Here is a 24,925-nt window from a genome sequence, read left to right as displayed (position 1 = left end):
TTAAAGTGGTTCATTAGTAACACCATGGGGATAGTTAAACCATGCTTACCCTATGAGAATGTTCATTGGTTTCTCTGGGGCTTCAAAGACCCTGAAATACTTCACAGGACGCCGGATATGCTTCAACTGGCCGGACGACTGCTTTTGTTCTGTCCAAGTAAAGAAGGGAATCTGCATCACTCAGTCTGATGGGAACTTCCTAAACCTGCTTACACACTGACACAGAGATGGGGAGACGGGGGGGGTTATTATTTTACACCAGCTACTTAAACCTAATCCTGTGCCCGCTGATATATTTTTCATCCCTCCACTCACGTTTTGTTATGCAAGAGAGGACGATCAAACGGCAGCCATTAGGTTGATCTTCCAAGTGTGATTCATTATTTACGATTCAGTTTAAAGGGGGTCACTGCAGTAGAGTAGCCATTAGACAGATTGTATTACTTTTCATTATCGGTACTACTCCGCATAACATCTCACTCTCAAACAACAAAATAGAAAAAGAGTGACTTTGCTGTGGGCACTGGGAAGAGGAGACTGGGGCCTTCCTTGAACATGAGAGGACCCATTGATGTTGTCAGAAGAGACTCGCGATGGGAAAGGGGACTTTGCAGAGAGTTGGAGCACCTTTGCAGATGTTTGTCTTGAAAAGAAATCTCCAAGCGTGTATGTTTAAGGACGTGACCGTATTCTAATGAGCCCTGCGCTGCACTGAGAATCTCTTGAAGTGTGTCAGTAAAGATGAGGAACAGATGTCCCCTGGGACCCCACCACTGTCTTCCCCCTAAGCCGCCAGGAACTCTTTCTTCTCCTTGGTGGGCTATTCTTTTAGAATAGGAGTTCTGGCACAGGGACTTTGCATAGCCTTAGTATTATTGCAGTTGTTCAATCTTTAACCTTGTTTAATTGTAGACAGTATTTAGAGTATACCAGTCAAAAAGTTTTGACACCTTCTCATTCAAGGGTATTTAGTTTCTCTATTTTCCACATTGTAGACTATTAGTGAATACATTAAAACTCTGAAATAAAATATGGAAGCAAGTAGCAACTAAAATGTTTTTAAACAGATCCAAATTAATTTGATATTGTAGATTCTTCCAAGTAACAACCCTTCGTCATGACAATTATGTACACCCTCGTCTTTCTCTCAACCAGCTTGATGACATAGCCACCTGAAATACATTTTAATTAACAGGTGTGCCTTTAAAACCAAATGTTGAATTTCTTTCCTTAATGCATTTCAGACAGTCAGTTGTGTTGTGACAAGGTAGGATTGGTGTACAGAAGGCAGTTTCTTCAAGTGCAGTCGCAAAAACCATCAATAACTTAACTGGCTCTCATGAGGAATGCCACAGGAAAGGAGGACCCAGAGTTACCTCTGCTGCAGAGGATAGGTTCATTAGTTACTAGCCTCAGAAATCTGCAATTAACTGCACCAATTGATGTGGTTTGGGATGAGTTGGACAGCAGGGTTGAGGAAAAGGCAGCCAACAAGTAATCAGCATATGTGGGAACTCCTTAAAGACTGTTGGAAAGCATTTTCTGGTGACTGCCTAATGAAGCTGGTTGAGAGAATGCCAAGTGTACAAAGCTGTCGTCATAGTAAAGGGTGGCTACTTCGAAAATATTAATGTATTTTGATTTGTGTTAATGTCTTCGCTATTTTGTCATACAATGTGAAAGAATATCGAAATGTAAGAAATAGCCTTGGATGGGGTGTGTGCAGACTTTTGATTGGTACAGTATATGTGAACCAAATACTGAGTTGCCTATATATAACACTACTCATTGGTTTTGAAAAGAGAAATTGTATATATCAAAACCAGACGATTTTTTCTTTTCATTCTACCACCATATATGAATAACTGTCTATAAACTATGAATTGAGTATGAGTGCATTCTAACGTTTGCTTAAGCTTAAGGGAGTTTGGTAGTAGGATTAGTTGGATGTTTTTCTGTAGAGATAATGTATTTGGATTATGTCCATATTCAAAGACCATCATGAATGCCTTTGAAAATAACGGAATCTCAAGAGTATTTAAAATCCAGGAGTTTATTAATTTATGCTGACTTTATGAACAAAGTTGGTCGTATTTGACAAGCTGATATTTCATTTATAATGCCTTGTTCTCTGCATTTTTCATCCCGCAAAATGTATTATTTGTATAATGTCGCCATCTAGTGGTGCATTGTAGTACAGTAGCTACACATACGGAATTAGTGCGTTTTATTTACGGGTAGTGTGGAAAACTAACTATTTTTGTATTTTTGCTCTTTTGGTTGCACTTTTGTGGGTGTTTATCATGAAATAGCGTTATTTATACCAAAATACCAAAATGTAAATGTATGACGGATCCGGCTACACGTTGTTGCGCGAGCGTAACAATTCAAATCGTTTGCAAACATTCCATGACAGTTGGCTTATCGAAAAACGGACAATCAGTCAGTTTGGCAGATCGTGGTCACAAAGGTTTTCTCACGTTCAACTGACTGACGTTAACGTAGCTTGTCAATACTATGGACAGCCATCCCAAGCGAAGAGCACAAGTTAAAAGCGCTGTGATGAAAAGTGAAGTGCAAAAGGATGATTGGCCTTCAACTAGTAATGGCGCCAGTGTTGGCGAGGTCACTCCGTGTGGTGGACATAAGAAACCGGTGGGTAGGCCTAAAAGCAGCAGTCAGGTTACACCAAAAGTTGATAAATGTGGTGGTAATGGAAATCAAATGCCGATCAGTTTAACACACATCAAGGGAGACATTCGAGGTCGACCTGTTAAATTTAAAAAGGAAAGAGCATCCGCAGTCAGTAAAGAGAGCAAAGGAGCATCTGACCATCCAACAAATGTTACCTCTCAAGTACCTGTCATTAAGGAGGAGATCATTACACCTGTTCCAGGTCTGTTCAAAGAAACGGAAGAACCAAATGGCCATCAAGGAAATCAACATGCGGCTCCCACTATAGACTTCTCCAAACCAATCCATATTGTAAATGCAGATGGGATGTCCTTTACAGCATTTGATGGTAAAGCCATAACGCTCAGCAAAGTTCCATATCCACCACCAGTTCATGTGTATGTTAAGCCAGCCACAGACAAGGTAAACACTAGAGGGATAAATCTCACCAGGCCACCATCAGAAGCAGGTAATAACTAACAGCTTACCGGGTGTCACATGAATGTTGCATTTCATTTTTATTAACAGTGATTTCATTGATTGGATATATTAATTTCCAGAACATTTGGAAGTACCACACAGCATAGACAGAAATGGCAACATCAAGAGACCTATGAATGCGTTCATGGTCTGGGCCAGAATCCACAGGCCTTCCCTGTCCAAAGCCAACCCAACAGCGAACAATGCAGACATCAGCGTGCAGCTCGGGATAGAGTGGAGCAAACTCACCGAAGAAGAGAGGAGGCCCTACTATGATGAAGCACATAAACTGAAAAACAAGCACAGGCAGGACTTCCCCGGTAAACATAGAGAAAGCTAACGTACTGTCTTGCTCACTCATTTTAACATGACCGATTGTGTTTTTATTACTCTTATTTTGACATTCATATCTCTAAATGTATGTGCTGTTATTAGGAATGACCATGCTTCTCAAGTGTGCTCTTCACTTACCATAACAAAGGTTGGATCTATCAGCCCAGACCCGGGAAAAAAAAGTGCTACCCCTCTGGACCGATGTCCTATGGTCCTCAACCCTCCCGTTGCTCTGCAGAGAGAAGTGTTATCAGGGATGAGACTCATCCCATGAATGCGATGACCGGGGCCTCCCCTACCACAAGCACTTTTATTCCAGATACACAGGCCACAGGTGAAGCACCTTATTACTGTACAGTTCCACCCAGAAAAAAATGTATATCATGGAATACCTTTTTCCCCCTAATTCAAATCAATAAGTGACACCTTCATATATTTTAGATTCAATACACATAAAGTGAATTATTTCAAGCCTTTTTTTGTTTGAATCTTGATGATTGCGGCTTACAGCTCATGGAAATAAAAAATCCAGTATCTCAAAATATTAGTATAAAAAATTGACAATACAGAAATGTTGACATGAGAAGAGATCTAATCAGCTAATTAACTCCCTGAGCCTTCAATCTCTCAGTCTGGTTCCGTACACACAACCACAATCATGGGGAAGACTGCGACTTGACAGTTGTTTAGACGACACTAATTGACACCCTCCATGAGGAGGGTTAGTCACAGGACATTGCTGAAAGGGCTGGCTGTTTGCAGAGTCCTGTATCAAAGCATATTCATGGAAAGTTGACTGGGAGGGAAAAGTGTGGTAGAAAAAGGTGCACAAGCAACAGGGTTTACCACAGCCTTGAGAGGATTGTCAAGCACAGCCAATTCAAGAACTTGGGGGAGCTTCACAAGGAGTGAACTGAGGCTGGAGTCAGTGCATCGAGAGCCACCACGCAGAGGAAATGGGCTACAAATGTTGCATTCATAGTGTCAAGCCACTCCTGAACCAGAGACAACGTCAGAATTGTCTTACCTGGGAGAAGAACAGAAAGAACTATACCATTGCTCAGAAGTCCTCTCTTCAGATGAAAATACATTTAACATTTCATTTGGAAATCAAGGTCCCAGAGTCTGGAGGAACAGTGGAGAGGCACAGAATCCAAGTTGCTTGAAGTCCAGTGTGAAGTTTCCAGTCAGTGATGATTTGGGGTGCCATGTCATCTGCTGGTGTTGGTCCACTGTGTTTTATCACGTCCAGAGTCAATCTTGCCGTCTACCAGGAGATTTTAGAGCACTTCATGCTTCCATCTGCTGAGAAGCTTTGTGGAGATGCTGATTTCCTTTTCCAGCAGAACTTGGCACCTCCCCACAGGGCCAAAATGACTGGTAACTTGTTTGCTGCTCATGGTATTAGTGTGCTTGATTGGTATTGGTATTGCTGTGGCTGTTGTCGAGCCAACTCGCCTGACCTGAACCCCATAGAGAATCTATGGAGTATTGTCAAGAGGAAAATGAGATACACCAGACCCAACAACACCGACGAGTTGAAGGCTGCTATCAAAGCAACTTGGGCTTCCATATCACCTCAGCAGTGCCACAGGCTGACTGCCTCAATGCCACGCCGCATTGATGCATTAATTCATGCAAAAGGAGCCCCGCCCAAGTACTGCATAGTGCATAAATTAACATACTTAGGAAACCTTTACAAGTGTTTTGAGTTAATTAGCTGATAAGAGCTCTTCTCAGGTCGACATTTCTGTATTATAAATCTTTTATAGTTTTTTTCAATTTTTTATTCTAATATTTTGAGATACTGGATTTTTTTTTTCCTGAGCTGTAAGCCGTAATCATCAAGACTGAAACAAAAAAGTATTTAAATGTTTCACTTTATGTGTAATGAATCTATAATATAGGAAGTTGTTGCTTTTTATTTGAATTACAGGAAAAAATTTACCATTCCACAATATTCTAACTTTTTGAGATGCACCTGTATATCCCCCCTAACAACACAATATTTTGTATGTAAAGCAGTGAACAAAGATTTTAGTCTCTGTAGGGTCTCATGTAACTCAGTGGAGCATGATGATTGCAACGCCAGGGTTCTGCTTTTGATTCCAAAAGGGGGTGAGGGGTCATTTAAAACATGACTGCACTGTAAACCCTGAATAAGTTAGCAGTATTCAAAGAAAATAAGGCAATCCTTAATTTAAGGTTGACTTACTTATTTAAATTTTTCTAAAAATCAAGTTTACAGATCGTAGAGTTTATAGCTAGTTAAATATTTCTACTTAAATTATTGAAAAAGCATACACAAATATTTTCACTTGATCCAACTCTAAATCTTTGTTCCCATCTGTCAATGTAATTGATTGAACAAAAGTGAAAAATGTGTTGACTGTCCAAATTGAGTTCTATTAGTTCAAATAAATTGAGTAAAATGTTCACTAAGCCACACATAATATCTGATTATTTATTCCCTTTCAAATAACCTTTTGTAACACCGTCCATGACAGACTTTGTTAATGACAGAGACATGTTAACTACATTTCATGTGAGTTTCTAGACAAATGTTACTCATTTTAAACTCTCAATACAGTACATATCCAATGAAGTCTTATTTTGAATAGTACAGTGGCCAAAAGGGAATGGTTGAAATTTTTTTTTCTTTTTTTCCCAAAAACTTCCCTGATTTCCCCCAAAACTAATTACAGCATCTATTGGTATTTCTGGAAAACCTGGAAACATTACCAGAGTTATGCAACCTTCCCTACAAGGCACCTGGTCATTACTTTTTGTATCGAACTTTGGTTTTGACAGCAAGATATAATTTGTATTTAATTTGAACAATCATTAAATAATGCAATAAAAAACAATTAACTAAATTAATAGATTTTTTTTTTTTTTTTTAAGATGTGTGTTTGAACCTTGTGTAGCTAAAAATTATAATTTAGTCAATTTAAATGCAAGAATTTGTGACTAGTTAGTCAAGAAAAGTTGAAAAGGAAAGTTTTGAGTAAGGAACAGACGCATTCAATTTGCAGTGGTCTTTTAATTTTAACCCGTCTGTTCCTCACTCAAAACCTTCCTTTTCAACCTTTTTGGAAAGGAAAGAAAAAGGTGCAGTGGTCTCTTAATTTTCTCCGGAGCTGTATGAGCTAGAAATACCTTAGGGTTTACGGTGTGCAGACTAAAAATGTACCTCTATCCATGAGGGAGGCACATGAAGAATAAAAAATGTCAGTCCAGTTGTCAGAGAGGTTAGTATGTTTACTATAATGGCAAAGTGTAATAAAACATAATCGTTTGATTGTAGTACTAGTATAGATGTCATGGTTTTGTCTTTCCCAGATTCTAATGGCCATTGTGTCAAAGTGGCTACAACAGAAGCTAAAAATGCCTCTCAGAGTACCAGCCCGTTCTCTCTTCTGAAGACCTATTCCTTCCCGAGTCCTCACTCAGCAGCCCCATCCTCCGGTAGTGAGCATGCAGTAGGCAGGCAGGAAGCCAGCCACTCCTGCAGAATCCCTGAAGAGTCTCTGAAGCCAAGGACAATCATCAGGCAGCAGACATACTACAGCTGTGCTAGTGATGTTCCCTCTATAAGCACGGCACCAAGATCCAGAGTTCTGCAGATGCCTCTCCCTGCGCTAGCTCAGCCTCACCTGTATCCCCCGTCTCCGGTGATGCATCCAGTCAACTTTTTCCAAACACCTCGCTTTTCCTTTGCGCCACCTTACTTCATGCCTGCTCCTCAGTTTTATCCACCAGGGTGAGCGTCGAAGGCTTTATCGTGTTGAATGCCAGATCAGTTTTGCGGTGGCATTCTGTTTCATGTTTCATAATTGTGCAGGTCAGGGATGAAAGTTGAGCAGTGGTCATTTGAAAGACCTAGAGTTGTCGTCTCTTTTTCCTCCAGATCCTACCCTTTCGGGCCGTACCCAGTTCTCCAACCCCAGGAGTTCTCAACCATGGCGTCTCCCATTACTACTCCAGGCTATCCCTACGATGACAACTACAATCAGCATGAGTCCACCTTCTCCATGTTCAACAGAGACCACCCGTTTCAGCAGAGAGGGCACAGCTGGCCGAGCCGTCAAGGTCAATGGCAGGCCACCGTTACCTCTGAGCTCCTGGGTTCGGTGCCCCCACTGGACGGGCGTACCCTGGAGAATGTCTTCACCAACTCTGTGCCAGAGAACCCTGCCAGCGTTCAGGAGGTCCAAGTTACCAGTGAGCCGGACAGGGAAGAAGTGCGCTTGATGACAATTCTATAGGATCAAACCAATGGGATATCCTTTAGCAAGATCCTTGATAGTTTATTGGTTAATTCAGTGAATCAGTACACTGCATTGTACATAAACAAACGAAGTATAAAGTGTAGTTATTTTAAAATAAATTTTTTTAAAAAATGTATAGTTTTTCATGAATCCACAATTGCTCTTGTACAAAATTAAATCAACATTATTTTTTACGCGGTAGGGTTTTTATTTATTTAAGTCCTTTGTTGTACTTAACTGGCTGGGGCAAAGGCATTGTATTAGCCTATTCAGAGCTCTGCTTTTGTTTTAATATCCAATAAAAATGCCATTACATTATACAATACAATTGCATGGTGGTCAATTAGTCATATTATCCTTACATAGGCAGCCAGTACTGTTTAACCAATAACTCACATGCAACCAAAAACATTTTCAGTAAATGCACTGCTTGTTACAGTGGCTAACCTATCTTACCAATCAATTTAATTTATTTATACAGCCCTTTTTACAATAGCAGTTGTCACAAAGTGCTTTTACAAAACACCCAGCCTGAATCATCTAACCATCTGTTACTAATCATTAGTCAAGTCCTCAGCGATCAAACACATCGCGATACAGCTGTTTGCCTGTTTCGTCTTCTTTTATATGGTTCTACGTCAATAGTAATGTCCTAGAAATTGTATTACACTTGTTTAGAAGTACAGCTATCTGGCCAAATTTAGGCGAGGTTTGCTATTTTGTTATACTATCAATTCGATGAATTGTCGGTTCGTACAATGATTGAAAGGGCATTTGGCCAATGCTGGGTACAATTTTATTTGAGGAGGTGGTTCCAGGAAGAGTAGTTTCATTTTCCTGTAATGGCGGACAACGGAGACGGTGAAAGTACTGGGTTTAACGATAACAGGTGAGGCGAAAGCGAATACAGCCAAATGAATCATGTGTTTGTGAACATGGATGTTTGCTAGCGTTGTTAACTTTACATTTATGTAAACCTGGCCTCCCAATGATATGTTACAAGTGCTCCCCAATGTGCATTCGGCGTTGACTGGCTGTTAAGTGTGGCCACGCTCCTGCCATCCTGGACGTTGCTAATATAGCCTCATAGCTAGCTAGCTAGCTAGCTAAAATGTCCTAAGTGACTCACCTAGCATAGCTAGCCTCATCTTGGATTGCTATTGAAAATATGGTTAAATGTGGATCTTTGTTGTTGTATTTACGCTTTGCGACGTGTCGAGGTAAACATACAGATTACGAAATGAAAATCTAGCTAGCTAACTGCCAGCTATAATCAGTGTTTGTGAAACGATTTGTTAGCTTGTGAGCTGTGGGTGCAAAGTCGATGTGAATGGCATATCAACATTAGCTGTAGTTAACGTAGGAAGCTAGTTTGCCTACTTATTCCATCGCTACTGTTAACTTGTGTGTGTGTGGATTTCCAGTTTCTGCAGCTAACTATTTAGCTGAACAAATTAGGGACTAGTTATATTCACAACAAAAATAAAAAACGCAACGCAAGCTAACTAGCCCGCGACGTTACTAAGTAGTTAGCAAGCTAACGTTATTTGGCTAGTTTGTTGTTTTACAGAATCGCGATTTGAGTCATTCGTCGGTTTTGTTGTTAACAATCAGCTTGATCGGGGTCTCTGGATAACATGTAGATGATATACTAGTTAACTGTTTTATATACTATGTTTTGGTTAATAAGCTAGTCGCATATGCTTTGTTTCTAGGATGGCGCAGCAGCAGACGCTGCGTTTCCGCGGGCCTGCTCCTCCGCCAACCCCAGTGATGCGCGGTCCGCCCCCACTTCTCAGACCCCCGCCTCCCCCCTTTGGGATGATGAGAGGGCCTCCACCACGGGGACCACCGTTTGGGCGTCCACCGTTTGACCCCAGCATGCCTCCAATACCCCCACCAGGAGGCATGCCCCCGCCCCTCGGACCCCCCCACCTACAGGTAACTTACGTTTGTCAAGGAGTTACTAGGAATCGTTTTAATAGTGTGTGACTGCTGCACATTTAGAGTGATGCTTTGAGAGCCTGGCGGTGTGCAGCGCTGAAGGAAAAACTTAGTCGTTTTGCATGTTGTTTTTCAGAGACCTCCTTTTATGCCCCCTCCAATGGGCAGTATGCCCCCACCCCCAGGGATGCTGTTCCCCCCTGGGATGCCCCCAGTTCCAGCAGCTGGAGCCCCTACTCTGCCTCATAGTGAGGAGATCTGGGTGGAGAACAAGACGCCTGAGGGAAAGGTACAAAAACGCCTCCGATTCCTGTCGACTTCAGTGGTCATCATGGCTGCGGTAATGTTTCCAGCAGTGTGAATATACATACCTCTCTATAGTTCCTCATAAACACCGTTCCCCCGTCCTCATTAGGCGTACTACTACAACGCCAGGACCCGAGAGTCAGCCTGGAGCAAACCTGAAGGGGTGAAGGTGATCCAGCAGTCAGAGCTCAACCCCATGATGGTGACCCCCGCTGGGACTGGAGGCTCGTCCAGCAGCAGCTCAGCAGCCTCCACTGCGTCCGCCAGCCCTTCCCCAGTGTCCACGCAGGCCCCGTCCCCGTCTCGCACCATGACTGCCAGTCCAGACTCCAACAGCACCACCAGCACGTCTGTGTCGCAGACCATCGCCAGTGAGTACAGCTCTGCTGCGGGGGTCCTGTCAGAAGCTCGTTTTGGTTTTGGCGGCATCTTAAGGGCTGGTGGGACGGGGCGTTGTTTTGCTCGTGTGCTGTGTGACCCGGCGGTTTCGTAACTCCCCTGCTGGTCTTTGTCCAGCTTCTGCCCCTGCAGACCTGCAGTCCTCGGCCCCTGCCCCCTCCAGCGTGGGAGTGACCCCGATGACCGTGGTCAGTGTAACCACGGTGGCGTCGCCGGTGACACCGGTCCAGACCATGTCCCTGCTGCCCCAGAGTCTCCCGGCTGCCATGCCCCATAACATGTCCCAGCCGCACTCGGCGGCCACCATCCCCGGGTTCCCTCCAGGCGTCATGCACCCTTTCCGAGTGCCCCTGCCTGGCATGCACATCCCACTGCCCGGTAAGACCGGGTCTGCTCTCCCCGCCTCTAACCCTCTCCTCAACCCACCTTTTAACGTCACCAACCGCCGAGCCGCAGCCTTGCGCGCTCTGCCATTAGTCATCTCTGCGTTGGTTTTGCCATCTTTATGTAAGGCCTCTTGGTTTTCATCCCTGGCAGAAGGTGGGTTCACATCGAGGCGCTGTAGAGGCGGTAAGGTCTAGGTTGGGGGCTGGGGAGATGGACGGGCGATTTCAGAACATAACTGGATTGGAGCTTCCATTTCAATTTGTGAAAGCATTACTGTAGTTTGTACAGGATCGCCATGGTACATTTTAATTTACTAATTTGAAATTGACTTGTTTCAAAGTGTTCTTGTATACATGTTTATTAATGAATTGCCTGTTTTCAGGATTTGTCAGTTAATTTTTGTTGTTCTTTCAAAAACTTGCCGGCCCATAAAAAATGAACACTGTTTTGGACAGTGTGTCAGAGAATCGCTATACAAATGTAAAACTGCTAATTTGATGTATTCTAGTCCTTAAGGCTGACCCCATGTGGTCTATGTGTTGATTGGTAAATTCCTTAATAGAAAGGTTTTACATTATGGGGATTATGTTAAGGTGTTTGTGAGGGAGCGAGTAAGGCTTCCCGGTTAGCAATGAACACTGCCCACCAAGGTGATGGGGCGCGGGCAGAGTGGAAATATGCCGTTGTTTCCATCCGATCATGGCCAGCGCTTGAGTCTTCGCCTCAGGAGCTTAACCACAGAATCTGCCAACGGTCGGCTCATGTCTTCTGGCTCATTTTGATGATAGTGGTGAAAATATGAATCCTTGAGTAATTTGTAGATTTCCCCAGTCTTTTTACTTTTTTAGCATTTATCATTGTTTTTATGAAAACATAGCTTTTGTTATATACGATGCCAGTTTTAAAATGTCAGCCTATTGTTTAAGTTGAAATTACTATTGAATAGGATTTTCTTTGTCTGGGACTGTCCACATTTCTATCTGTCTTAAATCAGTGCTTGTCTAACCTTTCTTGGGCGTCCCCAGCTGTTCTGTGTTGGATGTATTCCAGCACACCTAAACCAGCTTGTCAATTCATTATCATAACTAGCAGTTGGAACATCTGACCACTACTTCAAAACGTGTTAGATCAAATCCTCAGTCTGGCAAAGTGAGAATGAGTCCTTCAGTTCATCAGCAAAAGTTAGCTCTAACAGCTCCCCTGAGTTTCTCTGTTTACTGAATGACTTCAGTAGAATGCCGATTAACTAGTTCAGGGCTACAACAAATTGACGTTTGGAGCTCCCCGGGAGAGATTTGTGAACCATTGTGCTAAATAAATGTGCTTATTTGGTTATGTTTGTCATGCCCATTCAAAAGCATTAAGAAGCATGATGTGGTATGTTGAGCGTTGCATTGGGGGAAACAAGTCGCTTTCACTCCTGTAGATGGCAGCGTTGCCCAAATTAAACGATACTCTTCTGGATAAAACGGACAAAACTAGCTGGTGTAAAATACATTTGCATGATGTTTCAATATCTAATGTCAATGTTGATCTGGGGGGAAGGAAGTTAGGTTGAATATGTTGTATCACTGAAAACCGGACGCTTTTATTTCTTACAATGGCTCTTAGTCAAGGAGAAGGTAAACACAGCAGTGGGTTGAAAGAGAACAGGCGTTTGTTTTTAGACGACGTTGCGCTTGGCATTTTCAACAGAGCGTTTTTTTAAACTATTTTTGGTGGAATACTCTGCCTGTCTACATGACCCAATCAACTTTCTGCATCCATCTGGTTGTTGCCATGACGATTCCACTACATGTGTTGTGATTGTAGTGCTGCCGGGTTGCAGGTGTGGTTTTTTAAAATGTTTTCCAGCTGTCTGACCTGCCCTGGCTGCCCTCTGTCTTCCTGTGTCCAACACAATGCTTGCTTGTTCGTTCCTGCAGGTGTAGCAATGATGCAGATTGTAGGCGGTCCCTATATAAAGACAGTCTCCCCCAACAATAACGGTAATCCTTTCTAACGTCTCCAGTCAGTATTTCCATGTTAGATGGCATGTTAGTGATGTGTTTTTAAAAAAAATTATGCATATCACCAACAGAGTTTTGCTGTTATTTCTTTTTTCTTTTACATTTCTTCAATATTGGTGACACCTGTGTTTAGACTAGTAAGTTAAAATGTAATTGTTTTTGGCGGGGAGGGGGGTGGTTGGACTGAGGCACCTCAGATTGGCAAAAGATGATTATTTTAATCTATTTTTTAAGTCTTTTGTTGGACATGACCTTAATGTGTACTTTCGTAAGTAATGTGACTTATGTTGTTTTTTTTAACTGAGTTTGCAAGATAGGATTTTTAAATGTTCTGTTTGGTCGTTTGGTGCCATCCTCTTGACAGGCAGCACACTTTTTGTTAGGTTTGGTGAGTCAGGTTTGGGAAGATCATTTGCAGAAGAAGTTTTCTTGTCATGACTTTGTTTTGCGGACGCCCTCCGTGTCTCTTTCTGTTACCTGTGAACTCGTGGCAGGGATAGTCCTTTTCATTTGAGAGTTTTCATTTGAGAATTTAGGGGAAATGTTTGACCGTAGACCTCCTATGTTTCAGGTGAATTGTTGTGACGAGAAGTGTTAAGGGCAGCCTTATTCTGAAATGTAGAAGTAGACAGGAAGCCCTCCCTCAGACCAATGGGGCTGCTGTTGGCTAGATGGGCAGTGGGGTGGGGTTAGAAGTGGGTGTCACCAGAGCGGGACGTGTCTTAAGAGCTACTCTGTATGTGTGTTTCCTCTTCCACAGGTATGCTGCCCGGCATGGCCCCTCCCCTTGTTCCCATGATGCACCACCCTCAGTTGGCTCTGGCGGCCCCCGCCTTGGCCGGCCTCCAGCTCCCGGAGTGGTCAGAGTACAAAACGGCTGAGGGCAAAACCTACTACTACAACAACCGCACACTGGAGTCCACCTGGGACAAGCCCCTGGAGCTACGGGAGAAAGGCACGTCTCTGGCAAGCCCGACACCAGTTCAGTATGCTTAGGGAGCGCCTTGGCTGTTCCATAGTTCACGTTTGATTGTCCTCCTGCAGAGAAAGAGGCCGAGAAGGCCAAAGAGAGGCAGCAGGCTTTGGAGGAGGAGGCCATGGAGATGGCAGACGAGGAGGCCAAAATTGAGCCCCCTAATGAGCTTAAGGAGGTAAGTGGAGCCAGCCCCCCCCCCCCCCTTTATATTTCTCTCTGCGTGGATGTATCATTGACAATGTTGTTTTGATGGAGAAGGTGAAGGAGGAGGAAATGACTGAGGAGGAGAAAGCAGCACAGAAGGCCAAGCCAGTGGCCACCAACCCCATCCCGGGAACTCCCTGGTATGTCCTTGCTTCTGCTAAAGGGTGTAGGCAGCGTTGTGTGGGTGGGTTTACTGAACTCATGGGGACCAAATGTCCCAATGAGTATAGTAAAACCAGACAAAATTTTACTCATTGGGTGTAAGCACGTCGCTGTAAGCACGTCGCCCGTACGCTTGCCGTTGAGGCCATCTGCTTTCATGCATCGCTGTCATTCATTATTCAGCGGGCTGAGATTTGTGTGTCTGGGTCAGGTGCATTGTGTGGACTGGTGATGAACGCGTCTTCTACTACAATCCCACCACACGTCTTTCCATGTGGGACCGACCAGAGGAGCTGGTGGGACGGGCGGACGTTGACAAGAACATCCAGGAACCACCTCACAAGAGAGGCTTGGAGGACGCCACCAGGAAGCTGGGTACACACACGCACACCCTACTTATGAGTCTCCAGGTATTCGTGAGGTGGGGGGGGGCCTTATTAATGTCCCCAACACTGTCTTACTATCTCAGGAATCAGCAGAGAGGACCTGGAGGCGGCGACGGAGGAAGCTCTGGAGGAGGAGCCTGTGAAGGCCAAGAAAAGGAAGTAAGTCCCGGGTCCACTTCTCCACCCAGAGGCCCGACACACAGCTAGAGGCCTGTAGTAGCATGAGGATGTACGTGTCATTGGTCCTCCTGTCTGAGCAGGCTGTAAACATGTACTAATTCAAGTCCACCCACGATGCACTCTGGCTCAAGAGGTTTTCTTTGGTTGTCACCCTAAATTGCTTGATTTGGATCTTGTGGGTGGAGGGACTGACTGGCTGGGTGGGAAGTAGGTCTCTGACCCGGCTTTTCACTGACTTGGTTAAGCCTGATGTTCATTGGGTGTGTTGAAGTGGTGGATCGACGGTCACTGTCCACGTTGCCCAACGTCTCTCATCAGTGCGCTCCGAGCCTGCCTCTCCACGCCACCCTAAACACTGGTCCTGTTGCTCAGGAGACTATTTTTCAGGGAACTGGCCTGTAGAACACATGGTGATTCCAACGTGGGCCTCCAAGGTAACCACCTTGCTTGACATTCTTCTAGAATTACCTTCTGTACGAACCCCGAAGGAGGACGTTCTCCCCAGCCCAGCCTAGCTGTATGTTATCATGGGGAATGGAATACAAATCCATGACAGGGAATATCAGTGGTCAGGTATTTGACAAATCCACGCTTACCTGTATATCTGCCAGACTTTAAATGCATATCATTTGGATTTCCACCCATTGGGCAGAGATGGCCAGTAGTTAATCAGTCACCTGTAGAACGCCGTCCTACAGTTTTTTTTTATTTAATTTTTTTACCAACCTGTGTGGGGCGAATACAGTAGAACGTACCGTAGCCTTTCCCCAGTTGAAGAAGTGTAACTGCTCCCCAGCCCCGCCCCGCATCGACCCCGCCCCCCGGCATGCCCCGCCCTCCCCTGACGTCTTCCCTCTGCTTGCAGGAAGGAGGAAGTGAAAGAGGCGGACTCTGAGAAAGAGGCAGCCATGGAGGCGGAGCTGAAGGCGGCCAGGGAGCGGGCCATCGTGCCCCTGGAGAACCGTATGACACAGTTCAGGGACATGCTGCTGGAGAGAGGGGTAAAACACTTCAATCCAACGCAATACTGTAACCAGCTCTGTAATGTTAGACACATTAATCTGAATGGAAGCCCATCAAGGTACACTCTTTTGTTAATTCTCATTGACTTTGGTGCTCTGTCTTATTCCTGTCTCTCATCTGACTCTGTCTCTGTCCTTTCTCTCTAATGCTCGCACATTCTGTTCTGCTCATGTTGTGCTTTGGTAGTACTAAAGGAAAAAATAAATGAATGAAAATGTAGGATCCAGATGTAACTTTACATTTAAATTACGATGTTTAATGAATATTGTGCTTAGTAGTGGTATTAATATGTTCACATGTGACTGTTACCAGTGGGGAAAATGCTGTACAGGTGTTTGTAACCTGTAGCTATGGTTTTATTGAATTAATTGTTTGGTTTGTCTGATGTTTTCCTCAGTTCAGTGTTTCTCCACAGGCCTACACTGCGAATGCCAGTCAATGTTTGTTTTCTCTGAAAGGCCATGCAGAGTAGATAATTCCTTGATGTCATTATGTTCCTGTCTTTTCTAATCTGAGATCAGTGTTCACCTTCTGTTGATGTGTTCCATGCATTGTGCATCCACTGTTTGCCGTTTACTGTGGGTGTTCAGCTTCAGAAGAGGCACATAACTCTGACTCATTCAAAGCAGAGATTAAGAGGGATTCTATGTAGAGGCCCTTAATCTGCCCTGACAGGGGACCTAAAGATGCGTCCAGCCTCGTCCCTGGGGCCTTTCCTCCCCAGTTTAACATGACTCCTCCCAGCTGTACATAGAATCCCTTGTTACGAATTGAGGGGCGACAAAAGGGTGTTTTTCCTTCAGGCGGACCGGTGACTGAAATGAGTGTTATGTTGTTGTGGCCCGCCTGTTCTGGCCCTGTCTCACACCTCGTTCGACCCCTGTGCCTGCAGGTCTCTGCCTTCTCTACCTGGGAGAAAGAGCTGCACAAGATTGTGTTCGATCCTCGGTATCTTCTGCTGAACCCCAAAGAGAGAAAGCAGGTGTTGTACACATTTTTATAGTTGAAATGTTATTGTTTTTTCCAAATGCAGTCTTGTACTGAGAATATGAGCTATGTTTCATTTTGGGGGGCTAGGTCAAACGCTAAGGGTCAGGTAATGTATGTATTCCTCAAGGGTTGTGGTACTCAGTCTTTTAGTGTGGGGTGGGGCTGGTTTTCTTTCTTTCTGACCTAATTTCCGGCAGCCCCACCCCAAAGCAAATCTGACAGAACAACTGTCTGTTTAGTAACTCCAATGTGGGTTTAACCCCTGACCTGAGACCCCACTGCCCCAGTCCACCAGGCCTGATGTGTTCTGTCTGCCTGCCGGGTCTGTTCAGGTGTTTGACCAATATGTGAAGACTCGTGCTGAGGAGGAAAGGAAGGAGAAGAAAAACAAACTGATGCAGTCGAAGGAGGAGTTCAGGAAGATGATGGAGGACGCCAAACTCACCGCCAGGTCAGATCTCACAGGCTCCCTCTGTTGCTTAGTAACACATTATCAGTCAGCTGATTGGTTAATCTGGGCTGTTGAAGTTGGGGACAGGCATAAAGTTTTTTGGGGTTTTATTTAATTTAGGGTGATATTGTCATATTTCAAAATGACAATTAAATTGTATGTGATTACTAAAAATGTAGTTGATTTTGTAGTTATGTATTATCTGCCAGTGGATTAGTCAATACATTATGTTGGCATGAGACAACCTTCTGCGTTTGTATTGTCACGTTCTCTTGGTCAACAAAGTGGTGTTATTTTCAGGACAACGTTCAGTGAGTTTGCCTCCAAGCACGCCAAGGACACACGTTTCAAGGCCATAGAGAAGATGAAGGATCGTGAGGTCATCTTTATCGAGTTCATGACCGCTCTCAAGAAGAAGGAGAAGGAGGACTCCAAGAATCGAGGGGAGAAGGTGAGTACACAACCCTTAGGATGTGATGGACAAGCCGCTAGCGGACTGGGCGCTGGTATTAAGGAATCCTATAAGAAATAAGAAATACTTTAAGTAATCATTTAAGTTGTGGAAGAGTGTCTACTGGGTTGATAATGGCTGTTTTAAATGGCGTCCAAGCTGTAACTAAGCCAGCGTGAACACATGCACAATCTGGTCTTTGATGGAGAACAGGATTAGCTTCAATCAGTCCCATTGTTACCCAAGTAAGCACAAGGCCGGTCTTAGCCCGGGGCCGAGGATTGCCCAGAGCTCATAAGGCGAGAGGCCTGTCATGTGTTGATTGGTTAAAGCCGTTCTGTTTCCCAGGTGAAGCACGACTTCTTTGAGATGCTTGTGGACCACCACCTGGACGGGGGTCAGCGCTGGAGCAAGGTGAAGGACAAGCTGGAAGGAGACCCCCGCTATAAGGCTGTGGAGAGCTCCAACACCAGGGAGGAGCTCTATCGGCAGTATGTGGACAAGCAGGCCAAGGTGGGCGGAACCGACATGACACGTCACCCGTACGCACATACCTGGAGCTACTCAGCCTGCCATGCCGGGCGGTGGAGCCAGTGTGTAAGAGTCTCTCCCTTTCTCTCGGCAGAACATGGACTCTGACAAGGAGAAGGAGATGGAGCGCGCCGCCAGGATCGAGGCCAGCCTGAGGGAGAGGGAGCGGGAGGTGCAGAAGGCCCGCTCCGAGCAGACCAAGGAGATCGACCGGGAACGGGAGCAGCACAAGCGGGAGGAGGCCATCCAGCACTTCAAGGCCCTCATGTCAGATATGGTGAGAAGCTGTCAACTGGACTATAACAGGTCCCCAAACCGCAATCTGGTTCAGGTCCGACCCAATTCGAGTCTCAAACCTGGCAGAGGGCGAAGAGCGATGTCGTGTTTTGTTTTATTTTTATTGACCGCTCTCTCTCTCTCTCGGCTCCTTAACGTTGGTGCTTTTTGTGTGGTCAGGTGAGGTCATCGGACGCGTCCTGGTCAGACACGCGCCGTAACCTGCGCAAGGACCACCGCTGGGAGTCGGCCTCTCTGCTGGAGAGAGACGAGAAGGAGAAGCTGTTCAACGACCACGTGGAGGCCCTCACCAAGAAGAAGAAGGAGCACTTCAGACAGCTGCTGGACGAGACAGTCATGGTGAGGGACCGGGCTCTCCATCCCACTGACACGGGGGCAGAAAACGTGAGCTCAGTCGTCTGTAGACGAACAAGGTCTTGCTGTAAACGCGCCGTGTCATTCTGATATGGGACGTGATCCACTAATGGCTTGATGGTAACCACTGCGATTGACTGACGGAGCGGTTCTCCACAGATCACACTGACCACCACGTGGAAGGAGGTGAAGAAGCTCATCAAGGAGGACCCTCGTTGCATCAAGTTCTCCAGCAGTGACAGAGTGAGAACTCGACTTTACCTGGCTACGTCCATAACCAGGTCAACACCTCAGGCAGATACTGAGAGCTTTGTGTTCTTGTGTTTTCCAGAAAAAGCAGAGGGAGTTTGAAGACTACATCAAAGACAAGTATATCACGGCCAAGGCGGACTTCAGGACGCTTCTGAAAGAAACCAAGTTCATCACCTACAGGTGAGTCCAGGGCCTTGGGCTGAATTTGGCTGCATCTCTTGATTGGCTCCCTCATAATTTGTTTGGTGAGGAAGATAATGAAGCATGCAGTCTGGTTTGAAGAAGCTGTCACCCCCTTTGACTAACATAGCTGAAGGTTATAACGCTGGGGCTGTGCACTTTATATCTGACAGTTTTGTTGAAACCCACGACGATATTCAGCTGAAGCAGACGGCACTTTAATGACAGCAAAATACTGTTGTGCTCATAAGTTTGTATACCCTGGCAGAAATTGTGAAATGTTGGTGTTTATTTGGAAAATGACTGATCATGCAAAAAAAACTCCCTTTAATTTAAGTATAGTGATCATATGAAGCCATTTATTATCACAGTTGTTTGAATCCTTTTTAAATCATAATGATAACAGAAATCACCCAAATGGCCCTGATCAAAAGTTTACATACCCTTGAATGTGTGGCCTTGTTACAGACACACAAGGTGACACACAGGCGAAAATGGCAATTAAAGGTGAATTTCTCACATCTGTTTTAAATAGCAAATAGTCAATGAGTTTTTTTGGCTCTCACGTGGATGCACTGAGCAGGCTAGATACTGAGCCATGGGGAGCAGAAAATAACTGTCATAACACCTGCATAACAACCAAATTTTCCATCTTTCTAAAGATGTAAAATGATATCCAAAGCCTTGCAAATGCCAGTCAGTACTGTTCAATCACTTATTAAGAAGTGGAAAATTCGGAGAGATCTCTTGATACTAAGCCAAGGTCAGGTAGACCAAGAAAGATTTCAGCCAAAACTGGCAGAATAATTATTTGGTATAAAAAGAAAACCCCACAGGTAACCTCAGTAAAAATACAGGTTGTAGAGTGCCCATCACAGTCTCCTGACCTTAATATAATCGAGCCACTCTGGGGAGATCTCAAACGTGCGGTTCATGCAAGACGACCAAGGACCTTGTGTGACCTGGAGGCATTTTGCCAAGATGAATGGGCAGCTATACCACCTTCAAGAATTCAGGGCCTCATAGACAACTATTACAAAAGACTGCACGCTGTCATTGATGCTAAAGGGGGCAATACACAGTATTAAGAACTATTGGTATGTAGACTTTTGAACAGGGGTCAATCATTTTTTTTTTCTTTGTTGCCATGTTTTGTTTTATGATTGTGCCATTCTGTTATGACCTATAGTTGAATATGAATCCCATAAGGAATAATGCCTGCATACATGTTTTCTTTACAAATGGTACATATATTACCAAATCTCCAAGGGTATGCAAACCTTTGAGCACAACTGTACACTTCGATATACTGAACGGTGTTCCTTTGATGGATCTGATTTGTTTCCAGCCGCTCGTGTCCTGGGCCTCATGTCCTGAGGCCCTCTCCTTCTGTTACATCACTGACATTAAAGGCTCTAACGTGACCACTGCTGTTCCCAATCCTGGCCAGACTGTTATTGGATGCCTGGGGGTGTGGACGGTCACATGACTGACACCTCACGCCCCCCCCCCCGTAACATGTTTCTGATGGTACCCGAGGTGGCAGAATGGGAGCCCCTTAATGACATGAATGGTGTGTGAATGCCCCCCCCCCCCCCACACCGATCAATGCTGCTGAATCATGGTATCTTACAGTAGTCCTACAGGGAGCAGGAGATGCCTGCGATGGTGAGACTGTGTTCCTTCCTGCACATTGTCTTCCCCTGACCCTCCGCCCTCCCGTTGTCCTCCTCAGGTCAAGGAAGTTGCTCCAGGAGTCGGACCAGCACCTGAAGGACGTGGAGAAGGTTCTGCAGAACGACAAGCGCTACCTGGTGCTGGATTGTGTCCCCGAGGAGAGACGGAAGCTCATCATGTTTTACATCGAGGACCTGGACCGCCGGGGACCGCCTCCCCCGCCCACCGCCTCGGAGCCCACGCGCCGGGCCAAGTGAACCGGGACGGCCCGAGAGCCATCGCATGACCCGGCCCTGCACCCCTCCTAGTGCAGTGTCAAAAACTGTAACGTCGTAAAACGCCTCATCGTGAAACCTGGAAACATGCATCCCTGTATTTATTAACGCGGCGCGGGGTCGTGGCTCTCCTGCCCTGCCGACGGGGGGCCGTGCGCGCCTCCACTCTGTGACCTCTGACATCTGGCTTGTGTAGCGAGGTCACAGGGATGTGCGTGGCAAGGCGTCTGGTTTCCGGTCTGCTGCCGCAGTCGGCCGGCGGCTCGTAGGACAACAATGTAAATGATGATTTCTGCTGTTTCTGTGGCCGGGGCGTCGGAGGCCGTAGTTGCTGTTTGAGTGTGATGACGTGCCAGCTCACAGTACAGTTCGAATGTTAACATTTCTTCTCCGTGGTTTAATTTCAATGCGTTGCTGTTTCTGTAAATGTTTACTGGAATAAAGGCAACTTTTTTTTTTTACAGTCTAGTCATGTAATCTGTCCAAATATGAGTAGTTGTGTGTAGGCATTAGTGGTATTACAAAAAAATGTTATTCAACTCATTCATGGTATCACTGAGCACATAGTCTTGAAAATTGAGTTTAGCCATTTTTTTTATTTTTTATTATACATTTTGTATTTTTGTACATTTATTTAAAAAACAACTTGGAACCAAAAGCTTGCTACATTCTGATCATTCCTACGGTAACCACAGTTTTTTTTCCTCGGCATGTTTTAAAACCATGAAGAGAAATAAATAAATGAAGAGCTACAGAAAGGGAAGGAGAACAGGTCAAAGGGTGTCAAGCTCACTCCATCTCAGCAGCTTCTATGCATTTAGTCTCAGTATTGCAGAGGGTAAGAGTTAAATGAGCGAGTCTCCGTTCATCTCCTTGAAGTACTCCTCCTAAGGAAAATGCACATGAAAGTATGCGCTGCATTTCTGTGCATATCCATCAAGACTACAGCAACGCTTCTGAGGGAAAACATTTAAAAATGGAAAAACAAACCCAGAAAACTGGCTTAGACAGCCATCGTCTCACTGTCCCGGGTCCAACTGAGGACAAGCCTGGATCGAAGACATGGCGGCGAGTCTCTGAGAAAATAAGAAAAGCTAAAAAGCTGTCGATGTCTCTTTACAAGTTGCAGTGTGGCTGGAGATTCCCAGCCTCACAGCCCTGTCCTAGGCCCCAGGTGAGCTTGGTCGGCCAGGTAGGGTGCCGGACTCCGCTGCTCCACTCTCCGTCCGGCCGACCTTTAGTTGACCTTGTCCTGGAATATGTAGAGGTTGTTGGTGGCGGCCACGGCGATGATGTTCTCGGACGGGTGCCAGGCGGTGTGCAGGATCTTCTTGCTGAAGTCCAGGCTGTCCACGCTGATCTCATCTTTGCGTCTCTTGCCCCCCACGCACACCTTCCGGGGCTTGAGGACGGCGCGGGGCTTGCTGTTCTCCCGCGACGCCTCCAGGGTCACGTCGCGCTTGGTGTTGCGGTCGAACATGCGGAAGAAGTTGTTGTAGGAGCCGGTCATGATAACGCTGTGGGAGGAATCGGAAGGGAAAAGCCGCGTCAGTTTCTAGTTCTGCATAAACCCCTCCCGTCATGCTAGTGCAGCGACTACGACTGACCTGTCCGAACCGTTCCAGACACATTCAAACTTGTCGAAGATGCAGTCGTTCTCATACAAGGAACACAGCTTACTTCTCAGGTAGTCATGTACCTAAGAGGGAAAATGAATGTAAATATTCAGCCCTGACGTCATTTATTTTGGTCCCCAGCAATGTGCAGAAATCATACAAAACAATGTGCGAATTAGGGCGAACCAAGTTCTCCAAAGTAATGCGTGGAACACAGAAAAGGGCTGTACAGTACGAAACGGATGTCGAACAGGCTGTTGCTTGACAGTGTAGCTTCCTCAGTTCACCTGGCTGCGAACGCGCAGTCCTCTGTTTTGACCGCGCTCCTTGTCAATGTTCCAAAAGGGTACATATTGTCAAGCCCCATTGGCGACATTTCAAGCTAGCAGTGGAGTGAGCTAACTGTGCGTGGTTAACTCTACCTGTTTACTGTCTATTTTGGCTATACTGTACCTGATAGGTCTCCAGAGGTTTGCTCTCCATGTTCAGGTCCCACACCTTGACGGTGAGGTAGTCCCGTGTCATCAGGTAGCGCCCACTGTGGCTGAACTTGACGTCTGAGATGGACGAGATGATCTCGGAGAAGAACGAGCGGTTACTGGGATCCTCCGGCTCCTCGAAGACTTCAGGGAGAACAGACAAGAACACGGTGTGTCAGCATCTGACCGTCAATATCTGTGCACCACATCTTTGCCCTGGAGGAATACACCCGAACTTTCCCTCTATTTCCACAAAAACATTAACCTGCAGTTAAGGATGACTCCAGATGACTTTTCCAACCACTGTGCTAGGACTTTTGTGTCCCTTTAGACAGACTACACAGAACAAAAACGCCACATGCAATAACGGTGAAAGGATTTCACTGACCTACATTTCACATGAAGAAAGGTGAAAAATTCTCTAGCAAGGGTCAAAAGAAATTTGTGTACAAAACCTAAAAGAAATATTCTCTCTGAGCATATGGAAAATGTCAGGATTTTCTTCCAGTAATGATGGGCACACCACTTGACCTGTTGTGTTCATATCTCGGTCAGTGTATCTGAATCTCTGTACAGCCAAAGGTTTAGTGGTAGACGGGGGAAAAGGTGTACAGTTAACACGGAGGCCTGGCAGCTTCAGAGCATTCAGTATAATACATAACATCACAGCACAGAACACCCAATAGCCTCAGTCAGACTTGGGGTCAGTTCCATTTTGAATTCCAGTCAAGTAAAACCCCTAATTCAAACTCACTGAAAAATAGAGGATTATTTGAAAATTAAATGGACCTTGCCCCAGAGCTTCTGCTAAAGGCCATGGGTTTTTCCCTGAACATGTGACCCGACTAGGGCCATCTGGGATGCCGGGGTTTTCCCCCCTAGGCCTTCGTGGCGGTGCCTGCTGACCGTATACAGGACGTGAGGCGTGTGGGCGAGGCCGAGGCAGCCTTACATTTGGAGTGGTTGTCACACAGTGCCGACGCCCGCATGTCACACAGGCGCATGGTGCCCTTGCTGCTGCTGTAGACAAAGGTGTTGCACTGGTGCGGGTGGAACTCGGCCGCTGTGATCACCTCCGTCAGCTCCTCCATGTTGGCCGGCTTGATGTCCACGATGTCTGAGGCGGGAGCGGGTGAAGGAGACTGACCACAGAGAACGTTTGGGACATTTTACAAGGACATGGAAAAGACCCGTGTCATCCCATGAGTGGTCACTGGAGTGATACAGTAGTCATAGAGAATTAAGGGAACACTTAAATCACACATCAGTTCTCGAGCAAAATATATTAAAGATCTAAGTCTTAACTGTACATTGTGTAAAATGCGGTGAGAACAAAATTACGTAACAGCGAGCAATGGAAACCAAAATCACCAACCGATTGAGGGCTGGATTCAAACTCACACCGAAAATCTAAGTAAACAATTGAAGTGACAGGCTGTTCCAACTCTTGAATTTCACCACGGCAACTAATAATGTGACTCAGTAGTGTGTATGGCCCCCACGTGCCTGTATGCACTCCCAACAATGTCTGGGCATGCTCCTGATGAGATGGTGGATGGTGTCCTGGGGGATCTCCTCCCAGACCTGGATCAGGGCATCACTGAGCTCCTGGACAGTCTGTGGCGCTACTTGGAAGAGT

The 24,925-nt window shown here is 45.5% G+C and overlaps 3 protein-coding genes across 12 annotated transcripts in view; 2 read left to right on the top strand and 1 right to left on the bottom strand.

The window, feature by feature from the left end:
• Positions 1 to 2,302: 2,302 nt before the first annotated feature.
• On the top strand, positions 2,303 to 8,029 carry LOC105011315 (SRY-box transcription factor 30). The gene is made up of 5 exons (XM_010871244.4): positions 2,303 to 3,142; positions 3,234 to 3,473; positions 3,635 to 3,820; positions 6,829 to 7,249; positions 7,397 to 8,029. The coding sequence occupies exons 1-5, from the start codon at positions 2,518 to 2,520 to the stop codon at positions 7,752 to 7,754; spliced, it is 1,830 nt and encodes a 609-aa protein (XP_010869546.3). The 5' UTR covers positions 2,303 to 2,517; the 3' UTR covers positions 7,755 to 8,029.
• A 366-nt stretch (positions 8,030 to 8,395) lies between these two features.
• Positions 8,396 to 21,652, top strand: tcerg1b (transcription elongation regulator 1b (CA150)). Of its 6 annotated transcripts, none has more exons than XM_010871159.5 (21): positions 8,396 to 8,646; positions 9,473 to 9,698; positions 9,838 to 9,990; positions 10,117 to 10,378; positions 10,539 to 10,784; positions 12,719 to 12,781; positions 13,563 to 13,757; positions 13,847 to 13,953; positions 14,034 to 14,122; positions 14,356 to 14,519; positions 14,614 to 14,689; positions 15,576 to 15,711; positions 16,626 to 16,715; positions 17,056 to 17,174; positions 17,475 to 17,625; positions 17,974 to 18,138; positions 18,251 to 18,433; positions 18,613 to 18,837; positions 18,967 to 19,050; positions 19,139 to 19,239; positions 20,975 to 21,652. In XM_010871159.5, the coding sequence occupies exons 1-21, from the start codon at positions 8,600 to 8,602 to the stop codon at positions 21,171 to 21,173; spliced, it is 3,081 nt and encodes a 1,026-aa protein (XP_010869461.4). In that variant the 5' UTR covers positions 8,396 to 8,599; the 3' UTR covers positions 21,174 to 21,652. The 6 variants fall into 6 exon arrangements, with proteins under 6 accessions (XP_010869461.4, XP_010869462.4, XP_010869457.4 ...); XM_010871160.5 differs by having other exon boundaries at positions 8,397 to 8,646; positions 10,524 to 10,784; positions 18,613 to 18,792; XM_010871155.5 differs by having other exon boundaries at positions 8,397 to 8,646; positions 10,524 to 10,784.
• Positions 21,653 to 21,767: 115 nt separating this feature from the next.
• The window catches only part of ppp2r2bb (protein phosphatase 2, regulatory subunit B, beta b), a 71,305-nt gene continuing 68,147 nt past the window's right edge, over positions 21,768 to 24,925 (bottom strand). For 4 of the 5 annotated variants that reach the window (XM_029120685.2, XM_034293529.1, XM_034293527.1 and 1 more), the window contains 4 exons: positions 24,239 to 24,403; positions 23,261 to 23,430; positions 22,799 to 22,890; positions 22,304 to 22,708 (listed from right to left, as the gene is read on the bottom strand). In XM_029120685.2, coding sequence (XP_028976518.1) covers positions 22,429 to 22,708; positions 22,799 to 22,890; positions 23,261 to 23,430; positions 24,239 to 24,403 — 707 coding nt within the window. In that variant the 3' untranslated portion in view covers positions 22,304 to 22,428. Of the gene's footprint in view, positions 22,709 to 22,798; positions 22,891 to 23,260; positions 23,431 to 24,238; positions 24,404 to 24,925 lie in introns of all 5 variants that reach the window. The other variant, XM_029120684.2, reaches the window with a different exon arrangement.

The sequence above is a fragment of the Esox lucius genome, chromosome 7 (assembly GCF_011004845.1).
Source record: "Esox lucius isolate fEsoLuc1 chromosome 7, fEsoLuc1.pri, whole genome shotgun sequence".
NCBI lineage: Eukaryota > Metazoa > Chordata > Actinopteri > Esociformes > Esocidae > Esox > Esox lucius.
This window is presented reverse-complemented; position numbering and strand designations above follow the sequence as displayed.